This window comes from Anser anser (genome assembly GCF_964211835.1).
Source record: "Anser anser genome assembly, chromosome: 10".
NCBI classification, from domain to species: Eukaryota; Metazoa; Chordata; class Aves; order Anseriformes; family Anatidae; genus Anser; species Anser anser.
The window spans coordinates 17,554,579-17,580,815 of record NC_139730.1 but is presented as its reverse complement, the minus strand read 5'-3'; the positions used below and the strand labels follow the sequence as shown (position 1 = coordinate 17,580,815).

General features: G+C 39.6%; 1 protein-coding gene across 9 annotated transcripts in view; it reads right to left on the bottom strand.

Moving 5' to 3' along the window:
• The window catches only part of THSD4 (thrombospondin type 1 domain containing 4), a 300,889-nt gene that overhangs the window by 40,716 nt on the left and 233,936 nt on the right, over positions 1–26,237 (bottom strand). For all 9 annotated transcript variants that reach the window (XM_083851128.1, XM_083851127.1, XM_083851129.1 and 6 more), the window contains one exon: positions 24,772–24,976. In XM_083851128.1, the coding sequence (XP_083707254.1) occupies positions 24,772–24,976 (205 nt within the window). The remainder of the gene's footprint in view (positions 1–24,771; positions 24,977–26,237) is intronic.

The window sequence follows — 26,237 nt, the reverse complement described above, 5'->3', positions numbered from 1 at the left end:
AACAACTGATAACTTCTAATACTACTAGTCATAAGTATAGAATTAATAATGTTTACACGATCGCCATGCTTTCCACAGGAAGTAAGTTCCATGGATGCAAGACTATCCAATGTTGAGATATGACTCTAAATAACTTACACTGAGGATACAATGAGTTTCTAAAAGGCTTTCTTATAGAACATACTAATATTTTACTTGGGAAGCAAATGAAAGAATAAGATGAAACAAGAGGAATGAGATTTATCTTCATACTAGGGTAATGCTTACTAGGTCTTTAGCACAAACCCCCACCCATTTAGTCCTCTTTAGCATGATATGCATTACTGAAGTCAGGAAAGCAGGCAGATGTTTTTAAAGCTATGTTGTTAACTACATATGCAAATACTGACGTGTGTCAGGATCCCAAAAACCACTAGCACAATTAAAGACATGACAATATGATTCTCCATCAAGGTTGTTTTGATTTCCAGTTTGCATCATAGTGAATGGAATATAATGACTATAAATTATAAGACAAATGGCATCACTCCTAAACACTGTCATTATAATTTATGAGTAGTCTGTTTCAGCACTTTATGCTTGAGGGAATGTAGGAGACGGGTTATCAAAAGGCCAACACAGTATTTGGTGAAGGTAAGAGTCACAATAGTTGAAAATAGAATCATAGAATCATTTAGGTTAGAAAAGATCCTTAAGATCACCAAGTACAACTATCAGCCTAACAGTACCAAGTCACTAAACCATGGCCCTAAGCACCACACCCACACACCTCTTAAGTACCTTCAAGGATGGGGACTCCACCACTTCCTTAGGCAGCCTGTTCAGTGCCTAACCACCGCCGTTTCCATGAAGAAAGGGCACTCCCCTCAGCCTCGTGTTCTCCAGACCAAGCAGCCCCAGTTCCTTTGCCTGCTCCTCAGAAGTTCTGCTTTACAGTCCCTCACAGCTTCGTTGCTCTTCTCTGAACACATTCCAGCAACTCAGTATCTTTTGTGTAGGGAGGGGCCCAAAACTGAACACAGTTGGAGGCAGATTTCCTATCATTCTGTTAATGAGCTAAACTAAAAGGCTTACACAATTAACCTACACAATGACAATACATGATAAAGAATGTTGATACTTTCTTTTAGTTTTACCTAGCAATAATCCTTAACTATCAATCTCAAATACATTTTTGCTAAGTTCTATTAAAATAATCCATAAAAATATCGTTCTCTCTTGACTTACACAGTTATTTCTCTGGAGTTGAAAGGACAGGAGGAAATGACCAAATTCCCAATTCTACAAAAGTCAGTGTAAATATTATGCAGCTTTCAATGGCATATAATTTTACCATTTTTCAGGTCTGTTCTGAAAATACTGCAGAGGAAGGACAGAAGGGCTCGCACAAAGGTAGAGTGAATGAAATGGGGAGAAGATAAAGAACAGCACTGAAGAATAGAGGAATGGAGTAGGAATTATGCATGTTTTGTATCTATGAAGAAAATATATGAAATGCAGATGTAGTTGCAAATCTGAAATTCTGTTTTAGAAATACACTACCTCAAAGTAACTGTTGTCATTCTGAATAGCTTAAGAATTGATCAGCAGTATCACACACATGTAACTTGTAGTTGTGTTTTCTCATACTGTTATTTACACTTCTCTAATTTCTTTCTTTAAAGAAGGCAGGGCATAACTAAGACTGAAGTTTATAAGAGGCCATCACAGAACTTCAGCTGTTATAAGGCTTCACAAGAATTACAGTATCTTTTCCCGATGAAAAAGCACGGTTTGAATTTTTAGCAGCATATTTTCTACCATACCTCAGTAATGTCAGGAAGTACTCCTTACTGGTAATAGCTGTAAACCAAGAATTAAGAAATAACAGCAATAAGAAATAACAAACAACATTCAGGACTGGAAACTTGTAGTCTCCAGGAGGGATACATTTCCAGTGCAGCATGTGGTACTGTAACCATGCAACTTCCACAGAACCTACAGATTATGGTATTTGGCTAACTTGCATAATTTCAGTTAGAATCTGGTTCTTATATTTCAGAAGTTGATGGAACTGGCTGTTATTGTCTCTGAAAGTGATAGCTGAGCCTTCTGGCACAGCTCAGCTGCACATTAGTTAGTCCAGCATAGAAACTCAGCACACATTTGGCCCAAATCCTATGGGTGGATAAATGCAATTGCATTATCTTCTAATCTAGACACCACTTCAGTCAGAATGGCCAGATTAGTAAAAGGCACATGTGCAAATATCCCATTCTTTTCTCCAGCTGGCATAATGAGAAATGTTTTGTAAATCCTTGCACTCCTGACAATTGCCAAGAACTCAAATAGTTATGAGACAGCTAAGTGAAAACAGCAGATTGTGATATCTCTGGAGAAAAACTGCACTGTATCTCATGATAATCAAAAGTTGAAACAGAATTATAACTGCTTCTTTTGTTTGCTAAATAGTTTTAATTCCTAGCAATGAAAGCTGGAACTGATGAATATTTCTAAACTGTTTTGAATTTCAAGTGGAATTTTTCAAGAATTTTGGATACATTGTGTGGTAAAGTTGAATACTGTAACTCAAAACACATAGTTATGCGAGCTGCAAAGCGTTCTTGGGTGCCCTAGTTTAGAAGCATCTTCCTCTGGCTCAACATCTGTCAGTCCTTCTCCCTTGGGAGCTTCTACACCACCTACTGTCTGATTGCCAGCAAGCCTGACAAAGGTGCTGAGTCTCAAACGCAATAATATTTGAACAAATGCAGACAACTGGATAGAGCAGAGATCCAAAGTAGTTTTGTCCTACTGAAAAGCAGGTAACAGCGGGGTCCAAAAGCCCTCTGTAACACCAGGCCAGCCAGCCGGCCTCTCAGCGGACGCAGAGATGAGAACCAGGCCCAGCATGCAGGGCAGGTCTGAACAGGGCGCTGGGCACAGAGACCGAAGTTACCACACTGAAGTGAGAGATCAGAGGGTGGGAGAAGATAGGCTTTGATTCATTCAGTGGCCATTACCGTACGGATACTGGACACAGCCCAGACCAGACAGACCTTGTTCTGCTGCCTGTGGAACTGGTTCAGCCCTGTAGAAATGTTAAATTCTTCACTTGTTCTCCCTTCCAATACAAGCTGACAACAACGTAGTAAATCTCGGTCTTCAGCTTAAAACAACACTGATTTATTACAGACCCTCCCGAGTATTTGGCTCTTAGCAAAGAAAAATAATACATACATCAGTGGAAGGGTGTCTCCATTTACCTGAGAACACTTTGCCATAAGATGAATTCCTGGCACAATAAGCTGGGTGGACGGAGGAAAGCTGGAAATACAGCAAGTCAATTCAGCATTGGTATCCACTTTCTCATACACTATTTTCTGGCCACGAGGCTCAGGGCAGTTCTACATATGTTACTGTTTATGTCATCTCATAGGCAGTCAACACATTTGAACATAAAAAAAAAAAGATGCTCTGGGACTAAACTGATTTGACGTGTATTCAACAAAGCTATCAAACCATGTGATACACACAACTGACACATGGAGGGAAGCCCAGCAACCCATGGACATGGCAACAGTGGAAATCATCTCATTGTATTGATCAGTTTTATAGGTCCAAGAACAAGAAAGAATATGACTAAATTATTTCATGGAAAGCAGAGGTCTATGCCAAATACAAATCATTTCAGTGTATCACTTCTCATTCTATCATTGTTACTTATTCCTAAACTATAGAGCTAAGGAAGCAATTTTTTTCTCTGGTCAAACTTTAACCTCGTAGCATGGAAAATAGGAACTTGCAAGTTCTGAGTCCATCACTAAATAAGAACAGATAATTAATTGCAGTATTTTCTCTGCAGCATACATAAAGCAGTGGAGTCCAGATTCTGATTAGATAACAGAAGAAAATGATTTAAATATCATCAGTACAAACTATACAATTATTTTGCCATCAGGAACTACGCTGAAGTTTTTTAAAGCTTATGTGGGAAACGTAATACAGAATATATGGCTAAATAACAGGAAAGCTGCTTTTTCCTTCCTTTACCAAGGAGTTGTTTATTTTCTCCCACCTACACTGTGCAGGTAGATCTCTTGCAAAGTGTTCTGCAGTTATGCTGTTAGTATGCCCCAAGTGTGATCTTCTAGACCTTCCACTTCCAGTCCTATAGGTCTCCTGGTCAATGCATAGAGCAGAGATTGTTACACACATGGACTAACGCAGACCCAGATTGTCCAGAGCAGCTAGGGGAATCTCAGTAGCAACAACGGGCTAAGCATGTGCTCCTGAGCCAGGAAGCATGACCACAATGCATTTACCATGTTGAACACTAGGTATTCAACTTTTCAGAAACCAAATTCTTATTTCTCCTTTTTAACTGCACCTTAGAAAAGAAAAATATTATTTTTCTGTATGTCTCATTAATTTGGATTAAAGTTTGATAAACAGAATCTTCTCCAATAACACTTTTTCAGAAATATAAAAAATATCACTGAATCATAGAGTACTCTGGGATGGAAGGGACCCACAAGGATCATCAAGTCCAACTCCTGACTCCAGATGGGACTACCTAAAAATCACACCATGTGTCTGAGGGTATTACCCAAACGCTTCTTGAGCTCCTACAGGCTCAGTGCCGTGACCACTGCCCTGGGGAAGCTGGGTCAGTGCCCGACCACCCTCTCGGTGAAGAACCTTTTCCTAACACCCAGTCTGACCCTCCCCTACATCCTTCCAAGCCTACTCTAATACTGTACAACCAAAAAGTCTGGTGTTTTCTTTCAGTGTCTTGTGCTGTGTTTATCATGATTATTTAGAGCCCTCCTCTTGTTTAAACTTACAATTATATGACCTATCTTTTCTACGTTTCAGACAGCATTGTTCAGATTGCTTAGATTATTAGGGATTTTTTTTATCACTTTTTCACTTTATACTTTTTAAAATGTACGTCTAGCTTGATACTCAGCTGGGAACATCTTACCCATATTTGCTATAAATGTATCTTCTTAGGAATGTTGCCTATGGGTCAAGAGCTTGTTAAACATCTTCCTCCCAAAAGTCACATAAACTAGCATTCTGCTACAAACAAACAGACAAAGCAACTAACTACTGCAATGAGAGGTTAAACACGTCTAAAAAATATCTCGTACTACGAAATGACAGCATAAGTTTCTTAGCAGAGGACAAAGTTTTTAAGTTCTAAATGACCTGTCTCAATCTCATTTAAGATAAGAACAGAGGTTTTATCAGGGAGAAGGTGAATATAGGGAAATGAATCTTTTTAATCCAGACCTTTGTGGGCTAGACCATAATGACTACCATAAGTTAGACATTACATTCATAGGACTGGCCCAGGTTTGCAGGGCTGGGTTAGTTATAGAACAGTAAGGATTGAAGTTGAGATACGTTCATTCATTAAAGCTACTGCGTCATGTGTATTTTAAAAAATGCGTAAGTTCAAATAAATTATATGAACCCAAGAAGTCTTTATCGGCGATGATTATTACTAATCCAAGGAAGGAGCAATCCAGAGATATCTATTTCATGACTTCTGATAAATATGTAAATTGAGATTAAAATTCATCCTAGCAATTTAAAGAACACATTGGTAGAGTGAGATTCTGTTTGATTGGGTTTTGGTATTTCCCATTATTCTTCCTTTCAATTTGCAACTACTTTGCTTTCTCCGCTCCTTTTGTTTCTTCATTTTCTCATTTTTAAATTCTATGACTAGCTGCCAAAAATTTAAACTAAAGCACAAACCCTGCCCACCCCATCCAAAGAAACCAAAACCAGCTGATCCAATAACAGTATTTTTTCCACTCAAGCCAACAAAATCATTGCATACATTTGCAGTGACAGGCTCTTCTGCTGAAAAAAAAAAAAAAGAAAAGTTAAAGACATGGAATAATACTGGAAACCACTGCAATATAAATAGTGTACTGGCTGAGCAACACACATAACGGCTTTCACTGGCATAACACACATTGCCAAAAAGCAGCAAATACCGTTCTCTGAACAGAAAAGTTCCCTGATGCTCACTACTGCTGCCCAGCTAATCAGCTAGTGGAGTTTCTGTGAAAGGCAAAGTTCAACACTTATTTCAAATACATCATCCAAGCACACCATTTCTTCCCAATTCTAACTGCATTATGTGAAGAGAAAGACTGTGAGGCTCTGAAATGCCTTTTTCAGTCATGGAGAAATGATGGACGCTCGGAGCCTCAGCAAAACTGAGCTCAGTGTTAACCACTCTGGGACACAGATGTCTATCATCACTCTGAGTATGGCAGGAAGCTTGCACTTTATCCAGCAACTGATGCTGTAAGCAGCAAAGGATCGTCGGTGCCGATTCACAATCAATAATGTTTTCCAATGCTTATTCAGGCAGGGTGGGAATATTAAAGCAGCAGAAACAGGGCAACACACAACTGGATTAGATTTCTAGAGGATGAAGATCTTCTGTATGTATTGCCCAAACACTGCAGTTTCTCTTTTTGTGTGTGTTTTTGTACATACATGCATACATACAGGCATGGGAGCCGGTAATATATGCATGATAAAACCTGTTCAAAGACAAAAACAAAATTACTGCTTCCTGAGTTACCTACAAAGATTCCCACCATCACTCTGGTCACTACCAACCAAAAACCACAGAGGTAACAGTATGTTACTGCAAGCACAGCTTTACATAACATACAAAACATACCAGAGCAAGAGTTCTCCCTTCTTTTCAGCTTGTTTCTGTCTGCACTAAGTAGAAAGATACCACAAATCCAATACAATCAAGGTAAGATTCCTCACGTAGATTGGCAGACTGAAATAGTATTCACAGTCTTCAGTATGACATATTTATCTGCCTGCATTTAACCAAACTGTATTTCAGTATTTCCAAGTTCACAGACTACTTCGTTGACAATTATTTTCCTTCTAAACTGATTTCCTTCCAAACCTCCTTCCATCCTTCCATTATTTAAGGACTTTAACTTCTAGAGAAAATATCCGAGCATGAGTTGACAATGTATTATGCAAACTAAATATTAAAGATATTTCTGGGTGATATTGACATGCACATATTCCAAGTTCAGTGAGTTTCAAAGGTGCATTTTGTCACTTATAATCCTATCAAAGATCCACACAGAAACTTCAGTGGTTAACAGGATTTGTTGATTAACTTCAGTGAAGACAGAAACAAGCCCCACCCTAAATGCCAAAACACAAATTGGCTCCCTTTACAATGACTTATTGTCAGATACAGTTTAGAATACTGGTCACTCGAGAGAAGAAGGAATTTTTGGTAATTCAGTGGGAAGATAAAATATTTTCCATTTTCATACTACAGTATGCCCACAAACACTGATGACTTGTTTTGTTTTGACTTTCTTTTCCATTCATTTAATGTGTCTTTCTCTTGACTCTGTCTCACACAAAATCTATTCCATGTGTTTGCAAGTATATCTTCATTATAGGTATTATTACTATTATTATTAGGTTTTAAAGCTCTTTATTCAGATCAGGTGTTACTACATATTGCTTTACTTCCTAAGCAAAGAGCCAGGCCTTTCAGCTCGTCTAAGGCAGCACAGTTGCAATGAAATCAATGGCACCATTGTAATTTACAAGCTGCTGAGGATCTGCCCCTGCTTGTTTGAACAGCAGCTTTTTTACATCCACAAGCACATACGCATAAAAGTCTGCTGAAAGTTCAAAAGCATTTTTAATTTTTGTGCACTTCTTTTCAAACACTTCTAAAGTTTTTTGGGCAGTAGAGAAAACACTTTTATCCAGCTAGGCTCCAAAGGTGTTTAATACAGTTCATTGCAGTAGGAGTGCTTAATGGGCATTTACAGGCTGCTCCTTATCCTGCTCACAGGATCGTAAGGATCCAATTAATTAATGTCAGAAAAACACTTTGAAGATAAGAAGTACTTTCTGAGATGCTTTTCTCAAGGAACCAAGGAGCTTTTGTTTCAGCAGCCAAATTCTGGATGGAGGCATGAAATACAAACCCATACACCAGTGGATTTCAGTATAAAGCACCACAGAGAGAAGGTAAAGGAGGGCAGCCTTGCACAGCAAGGAGTTTTAATCATTGCTCTCACCTCCTCTCTGGAACTCTTTGCCATACTGAATGGATTGTAAGCACTAAACAACTACACTGATATTGATTATTAGTTTTAAAAGGCAGTGTCTTGAAATTCTTTTGGAACATCTTAATCTATTAAAGTCTGGGAGCCTTCTAAAGAATGAGAAACTGGGGCAGCTCTGCTTCCACTCAGAGGCAGCATGCATGCTAAGCCTTGCACAAGATTAAAGGTCTGGCCTCTTACTGCATTTCCTCAGAAGAAGATCAGTTCTAGGATTTTTCTCATACTGATTTGGACTCTGAGAAATCTGTTATCATGATGACAGTCGAGAGGTTCAAAATAAACATATAACCCAACTGAATCCGCCCTGTCATTTCTGCTGGGAATGCAAGCATGCAACCTTTGGTAGCACCTTCACTGTCATCTCGGTAATATAAGCAACGTTTTGTGAAACCCAGTACTTTGTAAAAGGTTGGTATAATTTCTCTCACGCACAACATGCAAAAACAGTACCCATACTTCAGACACTTAAGTACATTAGACCAATTAAAAACACCTCAAGTTGCCAGAGTTAGGACATATGCAGGACAACAAAACCCCACTATTGTGCACAGTGAGGTAGAGTAAAAGATTAACTCTTACAAGTGGTGTTACTGAGCTGCCTTACCAGGAAAGAAGAGAAAGACCTGAGAACTGCCACCTGGATGTTAAAAGCTGTTTTTCAGTAATTTTTATGGGGGGAGGGCCCTGGGACAGGCAGCTTTGTACTTGAGGAGGAAAGAAAAAAAAAACAACAGAAAAAACACAAAAAAGTAAAATGTAGTTTTTAGTCCTTGTTAAAATCTAAATCCAAAGAGAATTTTACTTTATGTATACAGCCTGCACCGATTTTAAGACCCGGGTATGCCAGAAGGAAGGAACACCAGATAATGACTCTTGTATGAGCAGATGCCATGTTCAGTGCTTACTGTTCAATCTTTTTAATTTATTCTGCCTCTAAGACGTGATGAAAACTCAGAGATACTAAATGAAAATTGCACAATTCAACCAAGTGAAAATAAGACAACAGTAGCTACATCTATGACTAATTACACCATGTTCACCAGGAAAATCTACATCCTCCAATACATAAAGTAAATATACTAAGGTAATAGTGAATAAATTATTAGGCCTCCTTACACAGTTACATACTATCTCCTCTGTAACAGTATTCATTTGTCTTTACTTGCAGCACTCTCTGTTGCAGATTATTTTACAATCTAAGAGATGATTTAGTAACTCCTAATACTAGGGAGATCTCTAAAATTCTTCAGAGTACTCATCAGCACCTGCAGATTAAGGCTAATGGAAATATACCTAACTGTAATTCCATGGCCTAGCTGAGTTCTGATATGCTGGATTGTGTGGATTTCATAGGAATCCTGATCACGTTACCACTGCTTTCTGCTTAAAAGAAGTGATAAAGACAACAGACTGCAAAAAGACATCAATTCACCTCCAGAGAAGGGTTAAGTTGCTATTACTTCATCCATATTAGGAGAGATGGAATTGAAACAAAACTCAAACGCTTACATCCCATTCCACAGTCCCTGTGTTTTGTCCTTCTGAGGCTTTAGAGAATCTCAAAGGTAGGTACCAAACTGTTCCATCTGATTTCAGATACTTCAAAAATATATGCAAGGAAGGAGGGATGCTAAGGACATAATATGCATTCTGAACTGAAAAACAACAGAGAACAATGGACATTAAGATTCCTTATTTGCCTCGTTTCTCAGTTTAACTCTCAGCTTCAGCCAACAAAATCTAACTAAGGAACATGACTGGCAGGATACAGTATCAAACATCGTAAGGTGTCAGACTCACCTGATTCTCAACAAATATTAAAAAAGTGTTCATGTTCCAAGGTGCATACAGAAAGTCACACTCTTCTTAAGTGTTTGAATTGCTGAAATAACTGTCTGGTTTTATTTTACGATAGCATTGTGTCCTTTTTAGTGTGCTTGTTTCAGAGTCTGTTAAGTAAAGATAAATAAAGGCAAATATCTTACTTTTGGCTGGATGGAGTTAATTTTCTTCCTAGGGGCTGGTGTGGTGCCGTGTTTTGGATTCAGGATGAGAACAATGCTGATAGCACACCGGCATTTCAGTTGTTGCTGAGCAGCGCTTGCACAGAGCCAAGGCCCTTCCTGCTCCTGGTGCTGCCCTGCCAGCGAGGGGCCTGGGGGTGCCCCAGCAGCTGGGGGGGACAGACCCAGGACAGCTGACCCAGGCTGCCCAAAGGGATGGCCCATGCCATGCGGCGTCCTGCTCTGCAATACAACGGGGGGAGTTGGCACTGCTCAGGGACAGGCTGGGCATCAGGCAGCAGGTGGTGGACAATTGCACTGTGCAGCACTTGCCCTGTATAGTCTTTTATCATTATTATTATTATACTCCCTTCCTTTTCCATCCTATTAAACTGTCTTTATCTCAAACCACGAGTTTTTATCATTCTCCCCCACCCTGATTCTCTCCCCCATCCCACTGTGTGTTGGGGACTGTGTGGTGCTGAGCTGCCCACCGGGTTAAACCACAACAGCAAAGAACAAAGACACAAGCTGCACCCCCCTAACAGCTTGTGAAAATGCTACTTCTCTTTGCTGTACAGTCAGTGGGCATACTTCTCCCTGGGTTATGGGTACACACTTCTCATGACACATGAACTACCACACGCAGTTTGTTGTAAAAAAAGCACTCGGAAGGGCCACCATCTGTACAATGCAATTCAAGATTAATTCAAACACATTAATAGAATGTTTTATCTTTTTAAATAAAACTACCTACCATGTTCATGGTATGTGCGTATATATAAATAAATATATATATATATAATTGGAAGAAACTGGTAAGTTCTTAGGGTAACATGCTTTTTTCCTATGACATTTGAAAGGTCTTGTAAATTCTACTTATGTTAAAAATATGACAGAAAATGGTGGTGGTGAAAAAGTTACAAACTCTTAACAAAAATTTAAGACTGCATCATGCTTTATTCTTTTTTCTTTTTTAAATAAGACAACCACTGAAAAGTATTATCTGCTTATAATGCAAATTGAAGCTCAAAGCAATCCTCCCAGCTTGTCCTTCCCCTGTATTAATTAGGTTTGGGGAAGGAATGAAATAGTATTTGGTACAAACAACAAAAAAATCAGAGCAAGTTATCATTCTGGATATATAAAAACCTCTCCTAGCTCTGCCAGACACTTAAGGAAAAATCAATCCCCCCAGCCTTCTGGAATATGAACCTAAAAGAGAATGATGAAGTGTTATGACAGAAATTCAACAGTAAACTTATAATTCCACTTATTGAAGGAATCTTTATTCTTCAGACTGACTGAACATCTGCAGACACATTATACACTAAGACATTGTTGCCTTAGGTCCTTACAAGCAATTTAGAAGAAAAATGACAGAGCCTCTTTTTGCCAATAAAAATGTATCCCTTCCCCAAGATTTCCAAAGCTCTGCTATTACTTCTCATAAATGTTCTCATGTTTTGGGTAGACTACTTCTGCTCAGTGAAGCAGCTGTTTACCTGGTATGTTTATTAGCACAAAGTGTGAGTGCGTGCGTATGTGGAGAGGGGGAAAGCTGCCTGAGTTACCCTTAGAAAAGAAGACAGATATCTAACTTAATAAACCAGAGATTCAAGTATGACTGTAATCCAAATATTGAGAAAAATAGTGCTCATTATGCCAAAGATAAACAATGTGATGTTTATGTGTAGATAACAAAAAAGATATTATGTACTACTTATCTGAGAGAGTTTAATATGCAGAGTTCGGTCCTGAAGGCATGTTCATTTGAAAAGATTATTACTTTGCTTACTTTTTGCCACAGCCTTTTTTTAATTGCTGTTTCCACAGAGCCCATCCCTGCTGACAGTGCAACCTGTTTGTCCATATCAAGTATTTCACTTAGCACTAAAATCTGATGATATTGCCCCAAAGAAAATCCTGCTGCTGTTTCAGTCCTTTCTTTAAAAAGCAAAACCCAAGCCATTTGGGTCTAATAACAAGTTTCATGAAAAAAATACTCTTCTACCATGACATGATTATTTCTTGAATCTGTGCTCTGGCCTCTACACCCCTCTGCTCCAGATTAAATTCAGTTTTGTCATCTGAGGACTCCACAAGCTCTGCACAAGTGTGTTTCTCCATCACTGACAGTTTCTGGCAGGGCCCTACATGCACCAATATGCCTTAACTATCCCAACCAGCCTCACTTGGGGCCTTCACCCCACCCCCTGCCACCCCAAGGGACCTAGGGCTCCATTTAAGTATAGGTGTCCCTCTGGCCAGCCCTGGCTGGTTTTCCTAGATGGTCCTGATCTGATGCTGTAGTACCTCTGGACCTTTCTCCTGACTGGGCCTCAGACGTACGTTGCACCCTCGTGTCTTGCCCTGCCTCTGGCCCTATCTCGCCGTTCTGACTGGTGTGCGGGGACAGCCCCCAGGCCTGACTCTTCACCTCAGTGTCTCCGGGACTCTGGGTAGGAATATCAGCATTGAGTCAGGGTTAAAACATTGACTGTTGCAAAGTGTTGCTTTCATGTGCTTTTTTGTGATTATTTTAAACAGAAGTTTCCTTCTTTCTTTCAGTGTTGATTGCTGTTTTATGACTAGATGCACTAGGACCAGGTGATATTCAAACTTTTCTATCCTGAGGCCCCTAAGCCATGCTCAGGTTAGTACTGCCAGCTGGTCACCTTTGCTAAGAAGCTCACTTAAAAATATCTAATCTCGCAGCAGACATTCACCAGACCCAGAATGCAGGCACACTATCAACATTTTTGGAATTACAGCAGTTTAATTATAATACATATATAAAATAAAAGGAGCCTTGACTGTGGGTAACTACCTCTACCATGGGTACAGACACAAAAGGACGATTGGATCTGTAAGGCCTTTAAATGCTAACATTTTTCTGACACAAAGCACTTGAAATAATACTCAGTAGAAAACAAAGAAACTGAGCAAGTTAAGAAATAAAGGATAAAGTTTAATCTCCCTTGACTAACTTAATCACACAGCCTATAAATCAAGTTTTAAATCCCCATATATACTGTGTATTAGGAAAGCCTTGGATTTCTTCTGGAATTTAATGCTGCAATGTAAAAATATTCTCTGCATATGAACTCTCTTTATTGGATACAACCATGAAACCACTAATCATGTAGAATTTCTACTGGCTGATTATTTTACTGAAAGAGATTTAAGAAAGGGCAAGAAACAAAAATGCTGAAACTCAGAAGTTCAAAGTAAAATCAGAGAAGCAACAACAACAATAAAAAAGATAAAAATGTTTCTTCTATAGAATCTATGATGTCAGAACATATTCTATCTGACTAGATCAAGGTACACTTAAGGAACAAAGAAAGAGGTGTTTTGCTATCCAAAAGAGAATTTTGCTCGGAATAAAATAAGATTAGAGAATCAAAGAATGCTGTACAGAAATGTCTAAGACAATTGAAACCAGGCTCCCAGACATTTTTTCTCAAGTTTTGTTCTGTAGCATTTAAACAACTATTTAAATAAGTAACAACGCCTCCTCTTGGCAAGAAAAAGAATATGTCTTGATATGATTTGGGAATTTGTCTATGGATAGCTTATGAATTTGGACTGGTCTTGTTCAGTCTTTATGTGCAGCTGGGTCTAAGTACAAAAGTCATTTTTAATTAAAATTTTTTAAGAAGGGGATAGTATTGTATCTAACACACAACTAGCAAGGTAAGATCACTACACTGTGATTACAACTTTAAAAAACAAGAACCTTAGGCACAGTCACGTTTACTCCAGGTAAGAGACAACTAAGCAACAGATAATTATTGAGGGACTTTGATCAACTCACAAAACTAATGATTTCCAAAGGACGTACAACAATCCAAAAGTGGTCCCTTGTTGGCCATCTTACAGCCAAAAGAAGAATGGAGTGAGAGCAGGAAGTCAGCTGCATTAGCGAGAGGAGAATCCATGTTCCAGGAAAAAAAAACCATATGCAAGAGGCAAGGACATAGATCCCCTTAACAGGCCTGACAGGAAGCCAAAGAGATCCCAGCAGTGGTGAAGACACTGACACAAGGAAGTATGTGCAGATGTTCTACTGTATATTACTTGCAGTGTCTATACTGAGGTGTAACTGTTATTAAGTAATACTGTTGTTAAGTTTTTAAAAGTTAATGTGTTCTGCACATGGACTACTGTAATCCCTAAGGAAGTAAACAAATTACAGTATACAAAACCATACCTCAAGAAATGAATGTGATTAAGTACAGTCACAACATGGAAGAAGAGAAAAGCTTTCTCTATTTCATGCTACTGTGAGAAATGAGCCTGTATTACGTCCAAATGGCGGAAAAAAACAAACACCAAAAACAAGCAGAAAAGGATGAAGCCTTCTGAAACACAGAGGACATTTCAAAGTCTTCCAGATGCTCCAGCACACAGAACCAAACAGAGCAACCTGATGGTCATCAACTAGAAAACAAAGACAAATATAAAGATTTGAGATCTATAAAGTTCAGATTAATTGGGTTCAGATAAATGAAAACTTGCTCTGTTGTTCAAGCTTCTTTGCCCATCTCTCATTTTTTCATGCATTTTCTTTGAAATGTTGCATCCAAGTTCCTTGGTTTTGTCCATAACTGGAAACATAAGTATAATCCAAACACTGCAAGAAAAGCTGAAATTAAAGATTTGGGGGTCTGACAAGAAGCAGGAAATACCAAAAGTCTTGCAACAGAGTTAGTTCTCCAGAGGCTTCCAGGCCAAGGGGGTTTGGAAAGTTATATAAGCAACCAGACTGCTGGGTGCTTTACAAGCCAAACTGAACAGCCAGCCTTTCTGAGTTTCACTATTTTGCATACTTCCCTTTATCCCTTTCCCTTCTGTTCGAAACAACCTTTCCATATTTCAAGGAAAGGAAAAAAACCACGACATATTCCTTTAATACAGAACTTATGAACCAAGCACCTCAGTGGGACTCATTGCTGCTGGCTGTCGTTCAGATGATGTATTTGCAGGGCAGATCATCAAAGCAACAGCAGGCTTCAGCTGGTGTGCTGCTGTAGCGATAGCTGGTTTTATAGGAACATTGCTTACAAACAAACGGGAGAAAAAAAATAACACCACTTCTGTCAAATGCTGACAGAACCAGGAAACACAGGAAACGAAAACACTATGAGTTCCAAGACTGGTCATAACTGCTGTCATCAGTGAGCAGGTATGAGCCAGAAAGCCTAGCCACTGGGTGCTAGGAAAAGATATTCCTATTCTTCAAGATGCAGAGTGAAAAGAGAACAAAAAGGCCACGAAGCTATGTACCTGTAAAAGAAGCAACACAGAGAACTCTCCTTGAGATTCAGGAGAAATGGAAAGCCACCAGTCACCCAGGTCAGGCACCCAGGCTTCTCCCTCGGCACCCCAGTTTAAGGGCTCTCTCCCAGTAGATCTCCTGCAATCAGCAAGCAAGAAGAAACTCCTGTAGAAGTCTGTATGAGAAAACACCAATGGCAAGGTACATGCAGAGGACTATTTTTTAAGACAGTGCTAGAAAGCTGTGCTACAGAGGTTAACTTAGCCATAAAACCTTAGCAACTTTCCTGAAGCCAGGGAAAAGAGTATTTCCCTTCACCCAGAGAAATAACATGGTCTGCCCTTTTTTAAGCTCTGCCACTTAACATATGAAAATGAATAAACTAGCTTTTAAGAATGCATTTCTTCTGTGTTTTCAAAATGAGCCTGGAACCCAACAGATCACTACATAGAGTGTTAGGTGTCAGCACGCTGTTTAATGAAGCCAGATGGGCAAAGGTCACCTTGGAACTTACTATAGTAAGATAACCTTGCCAGAAACACTAAAATGTAATTATTTAAGCGACACCAGTATTGAAAAAAATATATGGTCAGCGAAGAATAACATCCCAGATATATTCTGGTTCAACTACAGGTCATTAGGCTAGGTAAGATTCTTGAGCAACTTGAATTCAGTGGAGTTGAATTCATTAACACCAGGGTTGAATTTCATCCAAAGTCTTAACGACTTTGAGGGTTTTAGTAAGTGATCACCCTAGCCAAATACGACACACTGGCTACAATAAGACAAATATTCTAGTGAAAGAATCTCTCTCCACAGAAAATTGTTTTGAGACTATGTTAAGGACTGTAATTCAAAAATGCTTCTAAAATTCATACAGAATTGAACCTTTTGAGATGCTCCAAAATTGGTTAAGCTTCTATTATGTGTCCATTATGCAGAATCAGAAAATTTCTAACCAAAAGCAAAATCTGAAGCACTGCAGAAAAAAACATTAGCTTCAGAGTGGAGAGGAGCATAAAACAGAAGCAAATAAGCAGAAGTTATCAGTTGACATTACTATTACCATGATTTAAAGGAATGCTTGTTTTAGAAAATATTTTCTAAAAAAAGAGAGGTTTTCCTCTTTCTGTGTAGCAGTTCTGGACTCTTCAGTTCAATCTTCAGAAATAACTACAAAACACATTTGCTAGAATTCCTAATAATAAAAAGCGTATTTAAGGAATATTATTCAAAATGTCATGGTTAACTTTACAGAGAGATTTCAACTGCCTGTTCAGCTAATAATAATTTACTCCAAAATTTCCTTAAGGTTTGATCTTTCTGTGCTTACTTGCAGCATACTTAAGAAGTAATTCTTTACATCTTTTCTTCACAGTTTGGAGAAAATTTCCTTCATTTGTACAGCATAATGTCTTCGCTGTTTAACTCCAGCAGAGAACAGGCAAGGGAACCAAGGACAAAAGGTAAAAAAAACAGTTCTTCTAATCTAGATATTGTAGTTACATAGTTTATAAGTAATGCATACAGTAAGCTGTGAATGTGAGAAAGACACTCCAACTCTAACGCATCCACTGACACATATAGAGATGCACTCGATGAGGAACGTATACCACAATATAACATACAAGTCCCTGCGGGGAACTCACAAATCCATCACAATAAATGCACGTAATAGCATAGCTTTGGGTTGCTGTACTTTGTAAACTCAAAGAAGAAATAGCAAAATTTGTTTCTGCACAGAAATGGATGGATTATTAATAGCTCACTGGCAGCTGTCACTACTGATTTGGGACAGCCACTGAACCTAACACACACCAAAGCACTCTAATATAGAAGTTTTCTGTATGCTGATCTCTTTTATGTATGGTAACCAAGGAAAAAAACAACCAAACAAAACCTGTCCTCTTGCACATTCTTGCACGTTAACTCCTAACCCTGAGAATTCAAGTACATAACCTCTCTTCTCCGTATTACTGTAATGTATCTGTTGCAATGTTTTTGCACAGCAACCTCATTATTGTCTTGCAAAGTAGAACAACATAAGAATAATAATACCAAAATAATAATATTCAGTTAAGAGCAATTAAATAAAATCAATAATTAAGTGTAGCAATTGATCTAATTAGCACCACATCAAGCAAATCAATAGCTTTGTCATGAGCGATTATATACAAATAATAAAACGTTTCATATGACCACATGTGATACAATGGTGCCTCTAAAAATGCTTATGTTCTAAATTTTCTCCCCGTGTTCTAATCCAACTCCTTTATTTGCTGGCAATTTGAACCCCTAAACTGATTTCAAAATGTTATTTTAAGCTCAAGAGATGCTAACGGTATTCCATCATGAGACATACTGTTTGAATGTTATCTGTGCTGCAGGGGATTCTGAATCAAAATATTTTTCAGATAAGCTTTTCACAGTCCCTTTAGTATCAGCCACTGTTGTTTTCATATGACTAATTCCTTAAATCCATATTCAGGTTCAGACTAATATTCACAAGAACATCATTAAAATCTCTTGGTCTTCTGCTCAATCAAAAACCATCAAATAATAACGTATACCTCTTATTTCAGTCACGAATACTGTATCCTGGCATATGCTAAGAGGAGGTGCTAGAAAGCCAAGAATCATTTTTACAGAAAGCATGGAAAACAGATTAGATTCAAAGATATAATCTCATTTAATAAATGAAATTACTTAATGCCATAAAAAACAAAATCAAAATACACAATTACATACCATGAAGGAACCAAAAAGAGCTTTACAATTAGCAGTTATATAAATTTCCCCATAAAATATCTCTGCAGTAAACAGCATTCATGTATGGCACAAAATGTTACGAGACCTGCCAAAGCTCTAATGTATAAACTTTCCTTTCCATAAGGTCTCATAATTGTTTACTGCTAATGATGGCAAACAGTTGGTACTTTTCGAGAACTGCATTTCAGAGTCACATGTCCGCAGATTCAAAACTACCAGGTTCTTTCTGACCATAGTAAGTTCACTACACATGGTCAACGTATTTCCAAACACTTCATTTTCAACCACCATATCTCTCATTCTTTGATTAGGCTAATTTTCATTTTTTTACTATTTGTACCTCCTTCCCATTGTGTGCTCTTGCTGTTAAGGCTACAGATACGAGTAACAATCAGCATCTTTAAATTAGATTCTCAACACCCACCATACAAAAAAGCACTTTCTGAATAATGACAACAGATTCATGTTATTTGGATTTACATTTTTGCCATTGTCCCAAATATCAATCCCAAAGATGCTAGAATATTTATTCAAAAAATATGTTTTGCAGCATACATGCTGAAACTTACTGGTCCCACTTAAGGTATCATGATCCTACTTAACTTGATGGCAAACTTCCCATTTCAGTGTATGAGAACTGGCCAGCTGTTGATTACCAGTGGGATAAAAAGTATGTTTTTGTCTCTTTCCTATACAAGACTAGCATGTGACAGAAGTGCTTTGCCAATGGAAAAGCCTGTCTGAGGTCAGCAGTTGTTGCCCAAAGGTCTAACAGATCAGCCAAGAAGAAAATACTGCTGAAAACTACTTTGAGGAGCAAGTCATTCCGTACGTAGCTCAGAACTGTACAGTCTATAGCCTTGTTTATATGCTATGCAGTTTAAACCTACATCGTAATATGTAGCTTTTGCTTCAAACTACTAGAGTAAATAAACAGACTGATTAATGCATTATGAATAGTTGTTAATAGCTATTTTTTAGGCTGGTTAATACCAAAACTGGACAAACAAAAAATACAAGCTGTTTCCAGGGAAAAAATACTTCATCTAAAATAGCATAGGCCACTAGATGCACAGAAAATCTATGATTTGGTAGATTCTGTAAAACATCAGTTGTAAAGATACATGAAATATGCTTGAACCACTGAGACAGCCTGTTTCCATCATTTTCAGCATCATCACTAAAACTAGACTTTTTACAAGGGTCACAGGTTTTGCAACAATGACCAATGGATTACAAGAGGAAAGTTTACAAAAGCAGTATGAAGAAACTTTCAGGTGTTTAGATGACTCTTAGTTGAGTTTGAAACTCTAAAAACAAACAAACAAAAAACTTTCTTGTCTGCTTTTTCCAGCACCTCCTGATTTTACAGAAATCTGAAATACTTCCTAGTGAAAAACACACTTTCCTGGCTGCTTGCTTGCTTAGTACTTTCAACAAAGCAGTGAAGAGGTGTGGAACTGTGTAAAAAATGTTTAATGAAACCACATGGAACTCAGATGGTCTCGGAACAGAGACAAGCAGGATAACTCAGATTCCCAGGAACATCTGCTGACATCTTTCAAAAAAAATTTAAGTGACCTTGAGCTGATTCATGATTTTGCATAGAAGAAACCATGAAATGTAAAAAGTGAAAGGAAAAACAAACAAAAACAACTAAACTAATATTCTTCACAACAAGAAGCATACTGCTTACAAGCAGTTCTCATGGCTACAGTTGGACTATGATAGAACAGGGACCTGAAATTTCAGTTTTGCAAAGCACTCAAGTGCATACTTAAAGGAATGACTGCTTGGCTGATACTTTTGTTGTTGCTGCAGCATAAGGAAGAATTAAAGACTATTTACCATTTTTAAGATTCATGACTTCTGCTTATTACAATAAATATTGATAAACCAGTAAGTACCAGATTTGAGTTGTCAATTTTCCCAGCTGTACCAAGGTTTTGTGATCCATAAAACTGTCAACGCCTAAATTTTGAATGCTTTCATATCAGTGAGAAATGTGTGGCCACTAATATGTGGCCAAAACCACTATTTTCCAATTACCATTTAATTGCTACAATGGATTGCTTGGTAAACCTTTTTCTAGTTTCGGTTTTCTGATCCATGTTCATTCCTGTCCTGGAGCAACTACACCTGCCTTGATAAACTGAGTTTATAATGTTATAGAGTAAGCAGAGAGGCTGGAGTCCTTCTGGAAGGAACTGCAGCACCAAGAATCTGTAACAGGAGGGAGCTGGTAAATTTAGCAGACTAAGTCCATACCAGCAGCTTTAAAATGAAACATATATAATGGATAAAAAAAGAAAAAAAAAAAAAGACGATGGCATAAACAAAGAGCTCAGGGGATAAGGAGTAGCATGGGAAAGAAAAACCTTGGAACTTTCCCATACATGCCAACAGTCTTTATTTTTAAGCAAACGTTACTATTTTTCTGTCCTGCCAATTCCAAAAATGTTCATATGGCTCAGAACATTTTTAATATCGCTAAGGGAACTTTTCTGCCTGCTGTTTTTTAGATACTGACATGTAAATCTGTCAAAAAAATTATATTCAGTTTAATGATTTTATAGATCAGTAATGTAGCAACTTTCACTGGCCTGCCAAATAAGCTGCATTCTCACCCATTTGCTACCAAATACAGTGTCTGTAGAAGCTCTTTAGACAGAAAAAATGTTTGCTTTCATCATCCAAAAAGTTAGTGTTCACATGAAAAAATGAATGCTGATGTGTACAGGTGTATACTGTATCCAAAAGACATTTGAATGAAACCACAGCAAATCAGAACTGATAATGAGTTCACCCTACAAGTGGTCCTGAACTTTTGTCATTTGTGGACTGTGGGTAGCTTATATTATTTCTTCACTTCTGAAGGGTCAGATTTTTGGTAAATTTATGGAGTTTGCATTATAGTACACTCTGTTTCCCATAATAAACTCCCATCTACAGGCAGATGTTTCTGTAAAATCAACAGAAAGAGGAGAGGGAGAGGGAGAGGGAGAGAGAGAGGGAGAGGATTCAATAATGAGCACTTCACTGTCTTGTACTTGAGCAACTTGAGTTGTAGCCAAGATACTTAACAACCAGAAGTGAGATAAAGCAGCTGTCAAAAAGAATACTGGGATTTTAAACTTCCAGTACAGCTGGATAGTCCTAGTAAAAAGGACATGGAGCTTGCAATAGAGGCCTGGTGTAGCTACATTTTTATTATTTGCTATGGTAATCCTTAAAAGAGCTCTAAGGATGGACTAACAGATGAAAAGCAATTAAAGCGGTGGGGAGGGGGGAATTAAAAATCTGAACTGACTCTTTTCTCCCAGACCACTCAGCAGCTTTGTAAACTGGGAACATGGGAGGGTATAACAGGGAAACGGCACAGTTCACAAGTGCACACAAGACAGAAGTACATCTGCAGGAGTTTCCACAATCTCTAATTTGCAGCATGCTATACAGCTTGAGAAATACATCACAAGACACCATGATGTCACTGTAATATTCCAGGATCCTCTATGGTTTTGCATTAAGGACCTGCTTCAGAATAAACAACTGTATAAATAATCTTGTGTTCTGAGAATACCACCCCAAGGTCACGTTATCTCAATACAATTTCGGTATACTTTTCACATTAAAAGAACTGCCATTCTTAGGCAATCAGAAGATGCTCTTTTCTCCTCTAGGAACTTTGATATACTTCACATAAATGTGCATGCCCCTTTGCTGGATTCTTCTATGTTCACAGAATCACAGAACCATCTAGGTTGGCAGAGACCTCCAAGATCACCTAGTCCAACCTCTGACCTAACACTAACACGTCCTCCACTAAACCATATCACTAAGCTCTACATCTAAACATCTCTTAAAGACTTCCAGGGATGGTGACTCAACCACTTCCCTGGGCAGCCCATTCCAACGTCTAACAACCCTTTCCATAAAGAAGTTCTTTCTAATATCCAACCTAAACCTCCCCTGGTGCAACTTTAGCCCATTCCCCCTCGTCCTGTCACCAGGCACGTGGGAGAACAGACCAACCCCCACCTCGCTACAGCCTCCTTTAAGGTACCTGTAGAGTGCGATAAGGTCGCCCCTGAGCCTCCTCTTCTCCAGGCTGAACAACCCCAGCTCCCTCAGCCGCTCCTCGTAAGACTTGTTCTCCAGACCCCTCACCAGCTTGGTCGCCCTTCTCTGGACTCGCTCGAGCACCTCCATGTCCTTCTTGTAGTGAGGGGCCCAAAACTGAACACAGTACTCAAGGTGTGGCCTCACCAGAGCTGAGTACAGGGGGACAATCACCTCCCTAGCCCTGCTGGCCACACTGCTTCTTATACAGGCCAGGATGCTGTTGGCCTTCTTGGCCACCTGAGCACACTGCTGGCTCATATTCAGCCGACTATCAACCAATACTCCCAGGTCCTTCTCTGCCAGGCAGCTTTCCAGCCACTCATCTCCCAGCCTGTAGCGCTGCTTGGGGTTGTTGTGACCCAGGTGCAGGACCCAGCACTTGGCCTTGTTGAACTTCATACAGTTGACCTCAGCCCATCGCTCCAGCCTATCCAGATCCTCCTGCAGAGCCTTCCTGCCCTCGAGCAGATCGACACACGCACCTAACTTGGTGTCGTCTGCAAACTTCCTGAGGGTGCACTCAATCCCCTCATCCAGATCATCGATAAAGTTATTAAAGAGGACTGGCCCCAGTACCGAGCCCTGGGGGACACCACTAGTGACCGGCCTCCAACTGGATTTGACTCCATTCACCACAACTCTTTGGGCCCGGCTACCCAGCCAGTTTTTAACCCAACGAAGCGTACGCCAGTCCAAGCCATGAGCAGCCAGTTTCTTGAGGAGAATGTTGTGGGAAACGGTGTCAAAAGCCTTACTGAAGTCAAGGTAGACCACATCCACAGCCTTCCCCTCATCCACTAAGCGTGTCACTTTGTCATAGAAGGAGATCAGGTTCGTCAAGCAGGACCTGCCTTTCATAAACCCATGCTGACTGGGCCTGATCGCCTGCTCGCCCTGCAAGTGCCGCGTGATGACACTCAAGATAATCTGCTCCATGAGCTTCCCTGGCACTGAGGTCAAACTAACAGGCCTATAGTTCCCCGGGTCTACCCTCCGGCCCTTCTTGTAGATGGGCATCACGTTTGCTAGCCGCCAGTCGACTGGGACCTCCCCTGATAGCCAGGGCTGCTGATAAATGATGGAAAGAGGCTTGGCCAGCTCCTCTGCCAGTTCTCTCAGTACCCTCAGGTGGATCCCATCTGGCCCCATCGACTTGCGTACATCCAAGTGCTGTAGCAGGTTGCCAACCATTTCCTCGTGGATAGTGAGGGCCGCATCCTGCTCCCCATCCCCTTCCACCAGCTAGGTACTGGGTATCCAGAGAACAACTGGTTTTGCTGCTAAAGACTAAGGTAAAGAAGGCATTAAGCACCTCAGCTTTTTTTCCTCATCTTTTGTAACTAAGTTTCCCCTCGCATCCAGTAAAGGATGGAGATTCTCCTTAGTCCTCCTTTTTGTGTTGATGTACTTGTAAAAACATTTTTTGTTATCTTTAACGGCAGTAGCCAGATTGAGCTCCAGATGAGCTTTGGCCCTTCTAATTTTGTCCCTGCACAGCCTCGCAACATCCTTATAGTCCTCCTGAGTGGCCCGCCCTCTTCTCCAAAGATTATAAACCCTCTTTTTTCTCCTAAGCTCAAGCCACAACTCTCTGTTCAGCCAGGCCGGTCTTCTTCCGCGCCGGCTCGTCTTTGGGCACGTGGGGACAGACCGCTCCTGAGCCATTAAGATTTCCTTCTTGAAGAGTGCCCAGCCTTCCTGGACTCCTGTGCCCTTCAGAACCACCTCCCAAGGGACTCGGCCAACCAGTGTCCTGAACAGCTCAAAGTCAGCCCTCCGGAAGTCCAAGACAGCGGTTTTACTGGTCCCCCTCCTGACTTCACCAAGAATAGAGAACTCTACCATTTCGTGGTCACTCTGCCCAAGACAGCTCCCGACCACCACATCTCCCACCAGTCCGTCACTGTTTGTGAACAGAAAGTCTAGCGGGGCACCTCCCCTAGTAGGCTCTCTAACCAGCTGCGTCAGGAAGATATCTTCCACGCTCTCCAGAAACCTCCTAGACTGCTTTCTCTGGGCTGTGTTGTGCTTCCAGAATATGTCTGGGAAGTTGAAGTCCCCCACGAGAACGAGCCCTGACGATTTTGCAATTCTGCCAGCTGCCTGTAGAACTCCTCATCCTGGTTCGGCGGTCTATAACAGACCCCCACCAGGATGCTTACCTTGTTGGCCTTCCTGCTGACTAGGTTTACAATGTGAGGAGCATAATCACAACAGCAAGTCAACTAATAGGAAATGCCAAAACCAGTTCACATGGACAGGGAATGATGGTAACAGATCTATAGCGTCTGACATGCAAGTTCAAGACAGAATTATAAACTGTGAGTTAGTTCTGATCAAAACGCCCATTTAATAAGCTTCCTTTTCATTTTCTGACATCTGTTTCACACTGCTTAGAGCCCTCCACCCAGTTGCACTAGCTCACAAAGAATGTTTTGTTCACTGAGATACAACTTACCCAAATAGTTGTTGCTCTTTGACATCTCAGTAATGTTGATTTTAGTAGCTCCTTCAGGAATTTCCACTATCTTGTGATAGCCAAGATTTGTTAGCGTGTGTTTGAAAACTCCAGACACAACCTTGCAAGCGGTGTTGTCCCCTCCACATATTCCACACTTGTCAATCACCTTGTCTGAACCCAGATAGTCATCACAGCCAATGCTCTGCAAAATAAAATAAGATTTATTTTTCCAAGATCTTACAACTGCAGACTTCAGACATAACAACTGAGGACAGTATGACTTTTATAGAAGATTAAATCCTGAAGATTTTCTGAATTACTACTTCAGCAATTTCTTCCCTTGTTCTTCTGCGTGAAGAAAAGCAATAAAAAATAGAGGTTTCACAGACTCAGGGATTTCAAGTTAGCCTACTGTTTTTTACAATTTGTTACCAAAAATGCAAGAACACACTAAATATCACTAATGCATTTAACTTTCCTGATCACAACTGTCATACCAATAATCTCTTAACAATGCAGCTTCTGTAGCTACTAGTCAGGAAATAGATCAAGTAGAGCTGTAATTCCGTTATGACTCCAAATGTGCTTTTTTACACAAGTAGACCTACTTTATATACAGCGTCATCTTAATTTCCTCCAAAAATGAGTACTGAGACTATTCTCAACAGAAAAGATTTCTAGAAGTCGTTATACCGTGTCCAGACAGCGTAGAAGCTATTGTCCCATGCACTGAGAAGAGTGGCACAATCCAATCTTCAGCCAACTCAGTAACACCCAGTTGCACACATGCACAAGAACTTCTCATTTCCATTCAGATAAGAAAGAAATATCATATGAGCCAGAACAGAAGAACAGAAGCCTATCACATACTTCATGAAATGTAGTAACTTGATGGAAAATGTTCAATAACTGACAGTGTTGCTCTATTATTACAAATTCTCAACAATACTTGCAAATATTTGATGAAATAAAAAGGTTCGTTATTGTTTTATGGTCTTTCCTGTAAGCAAATAGCCAAGTAAGAAGGGGAAGAAAGAAAGTTTTTTGATACCACCAAGTTGTAATACAGGGAGTTTCTTGTGCCTTGACATCACTGTATTTCTTTCCATTCCCAATACTAACACTTGGCCCTTGCTGCAAAAAATGTTCTAAACTGAAAGCCAGAGTCTGTTTAGTTCCAACATAAATATTTAACACCCAAAAAGTTTTTTATGAGTATCCAAGAATCACAGATAAAACCATCTAACTCATCACTGCCAGGATCATACAGGGCTTGACAATGATGGTTGTCATAAAGCAAGAGTAAGACAATTCCCAAGCACTGCATTTCATGGTGGGATAACCTGATAACTCAGTACCTGGTGTATCCTATCAAATCTGCTGTGAGCAGATTGTTCCATGATTTCAAAGAGATTTTCGATTTAAAGAGAAACATTTGGTTTAACATGTTGTACTTGCCTTGC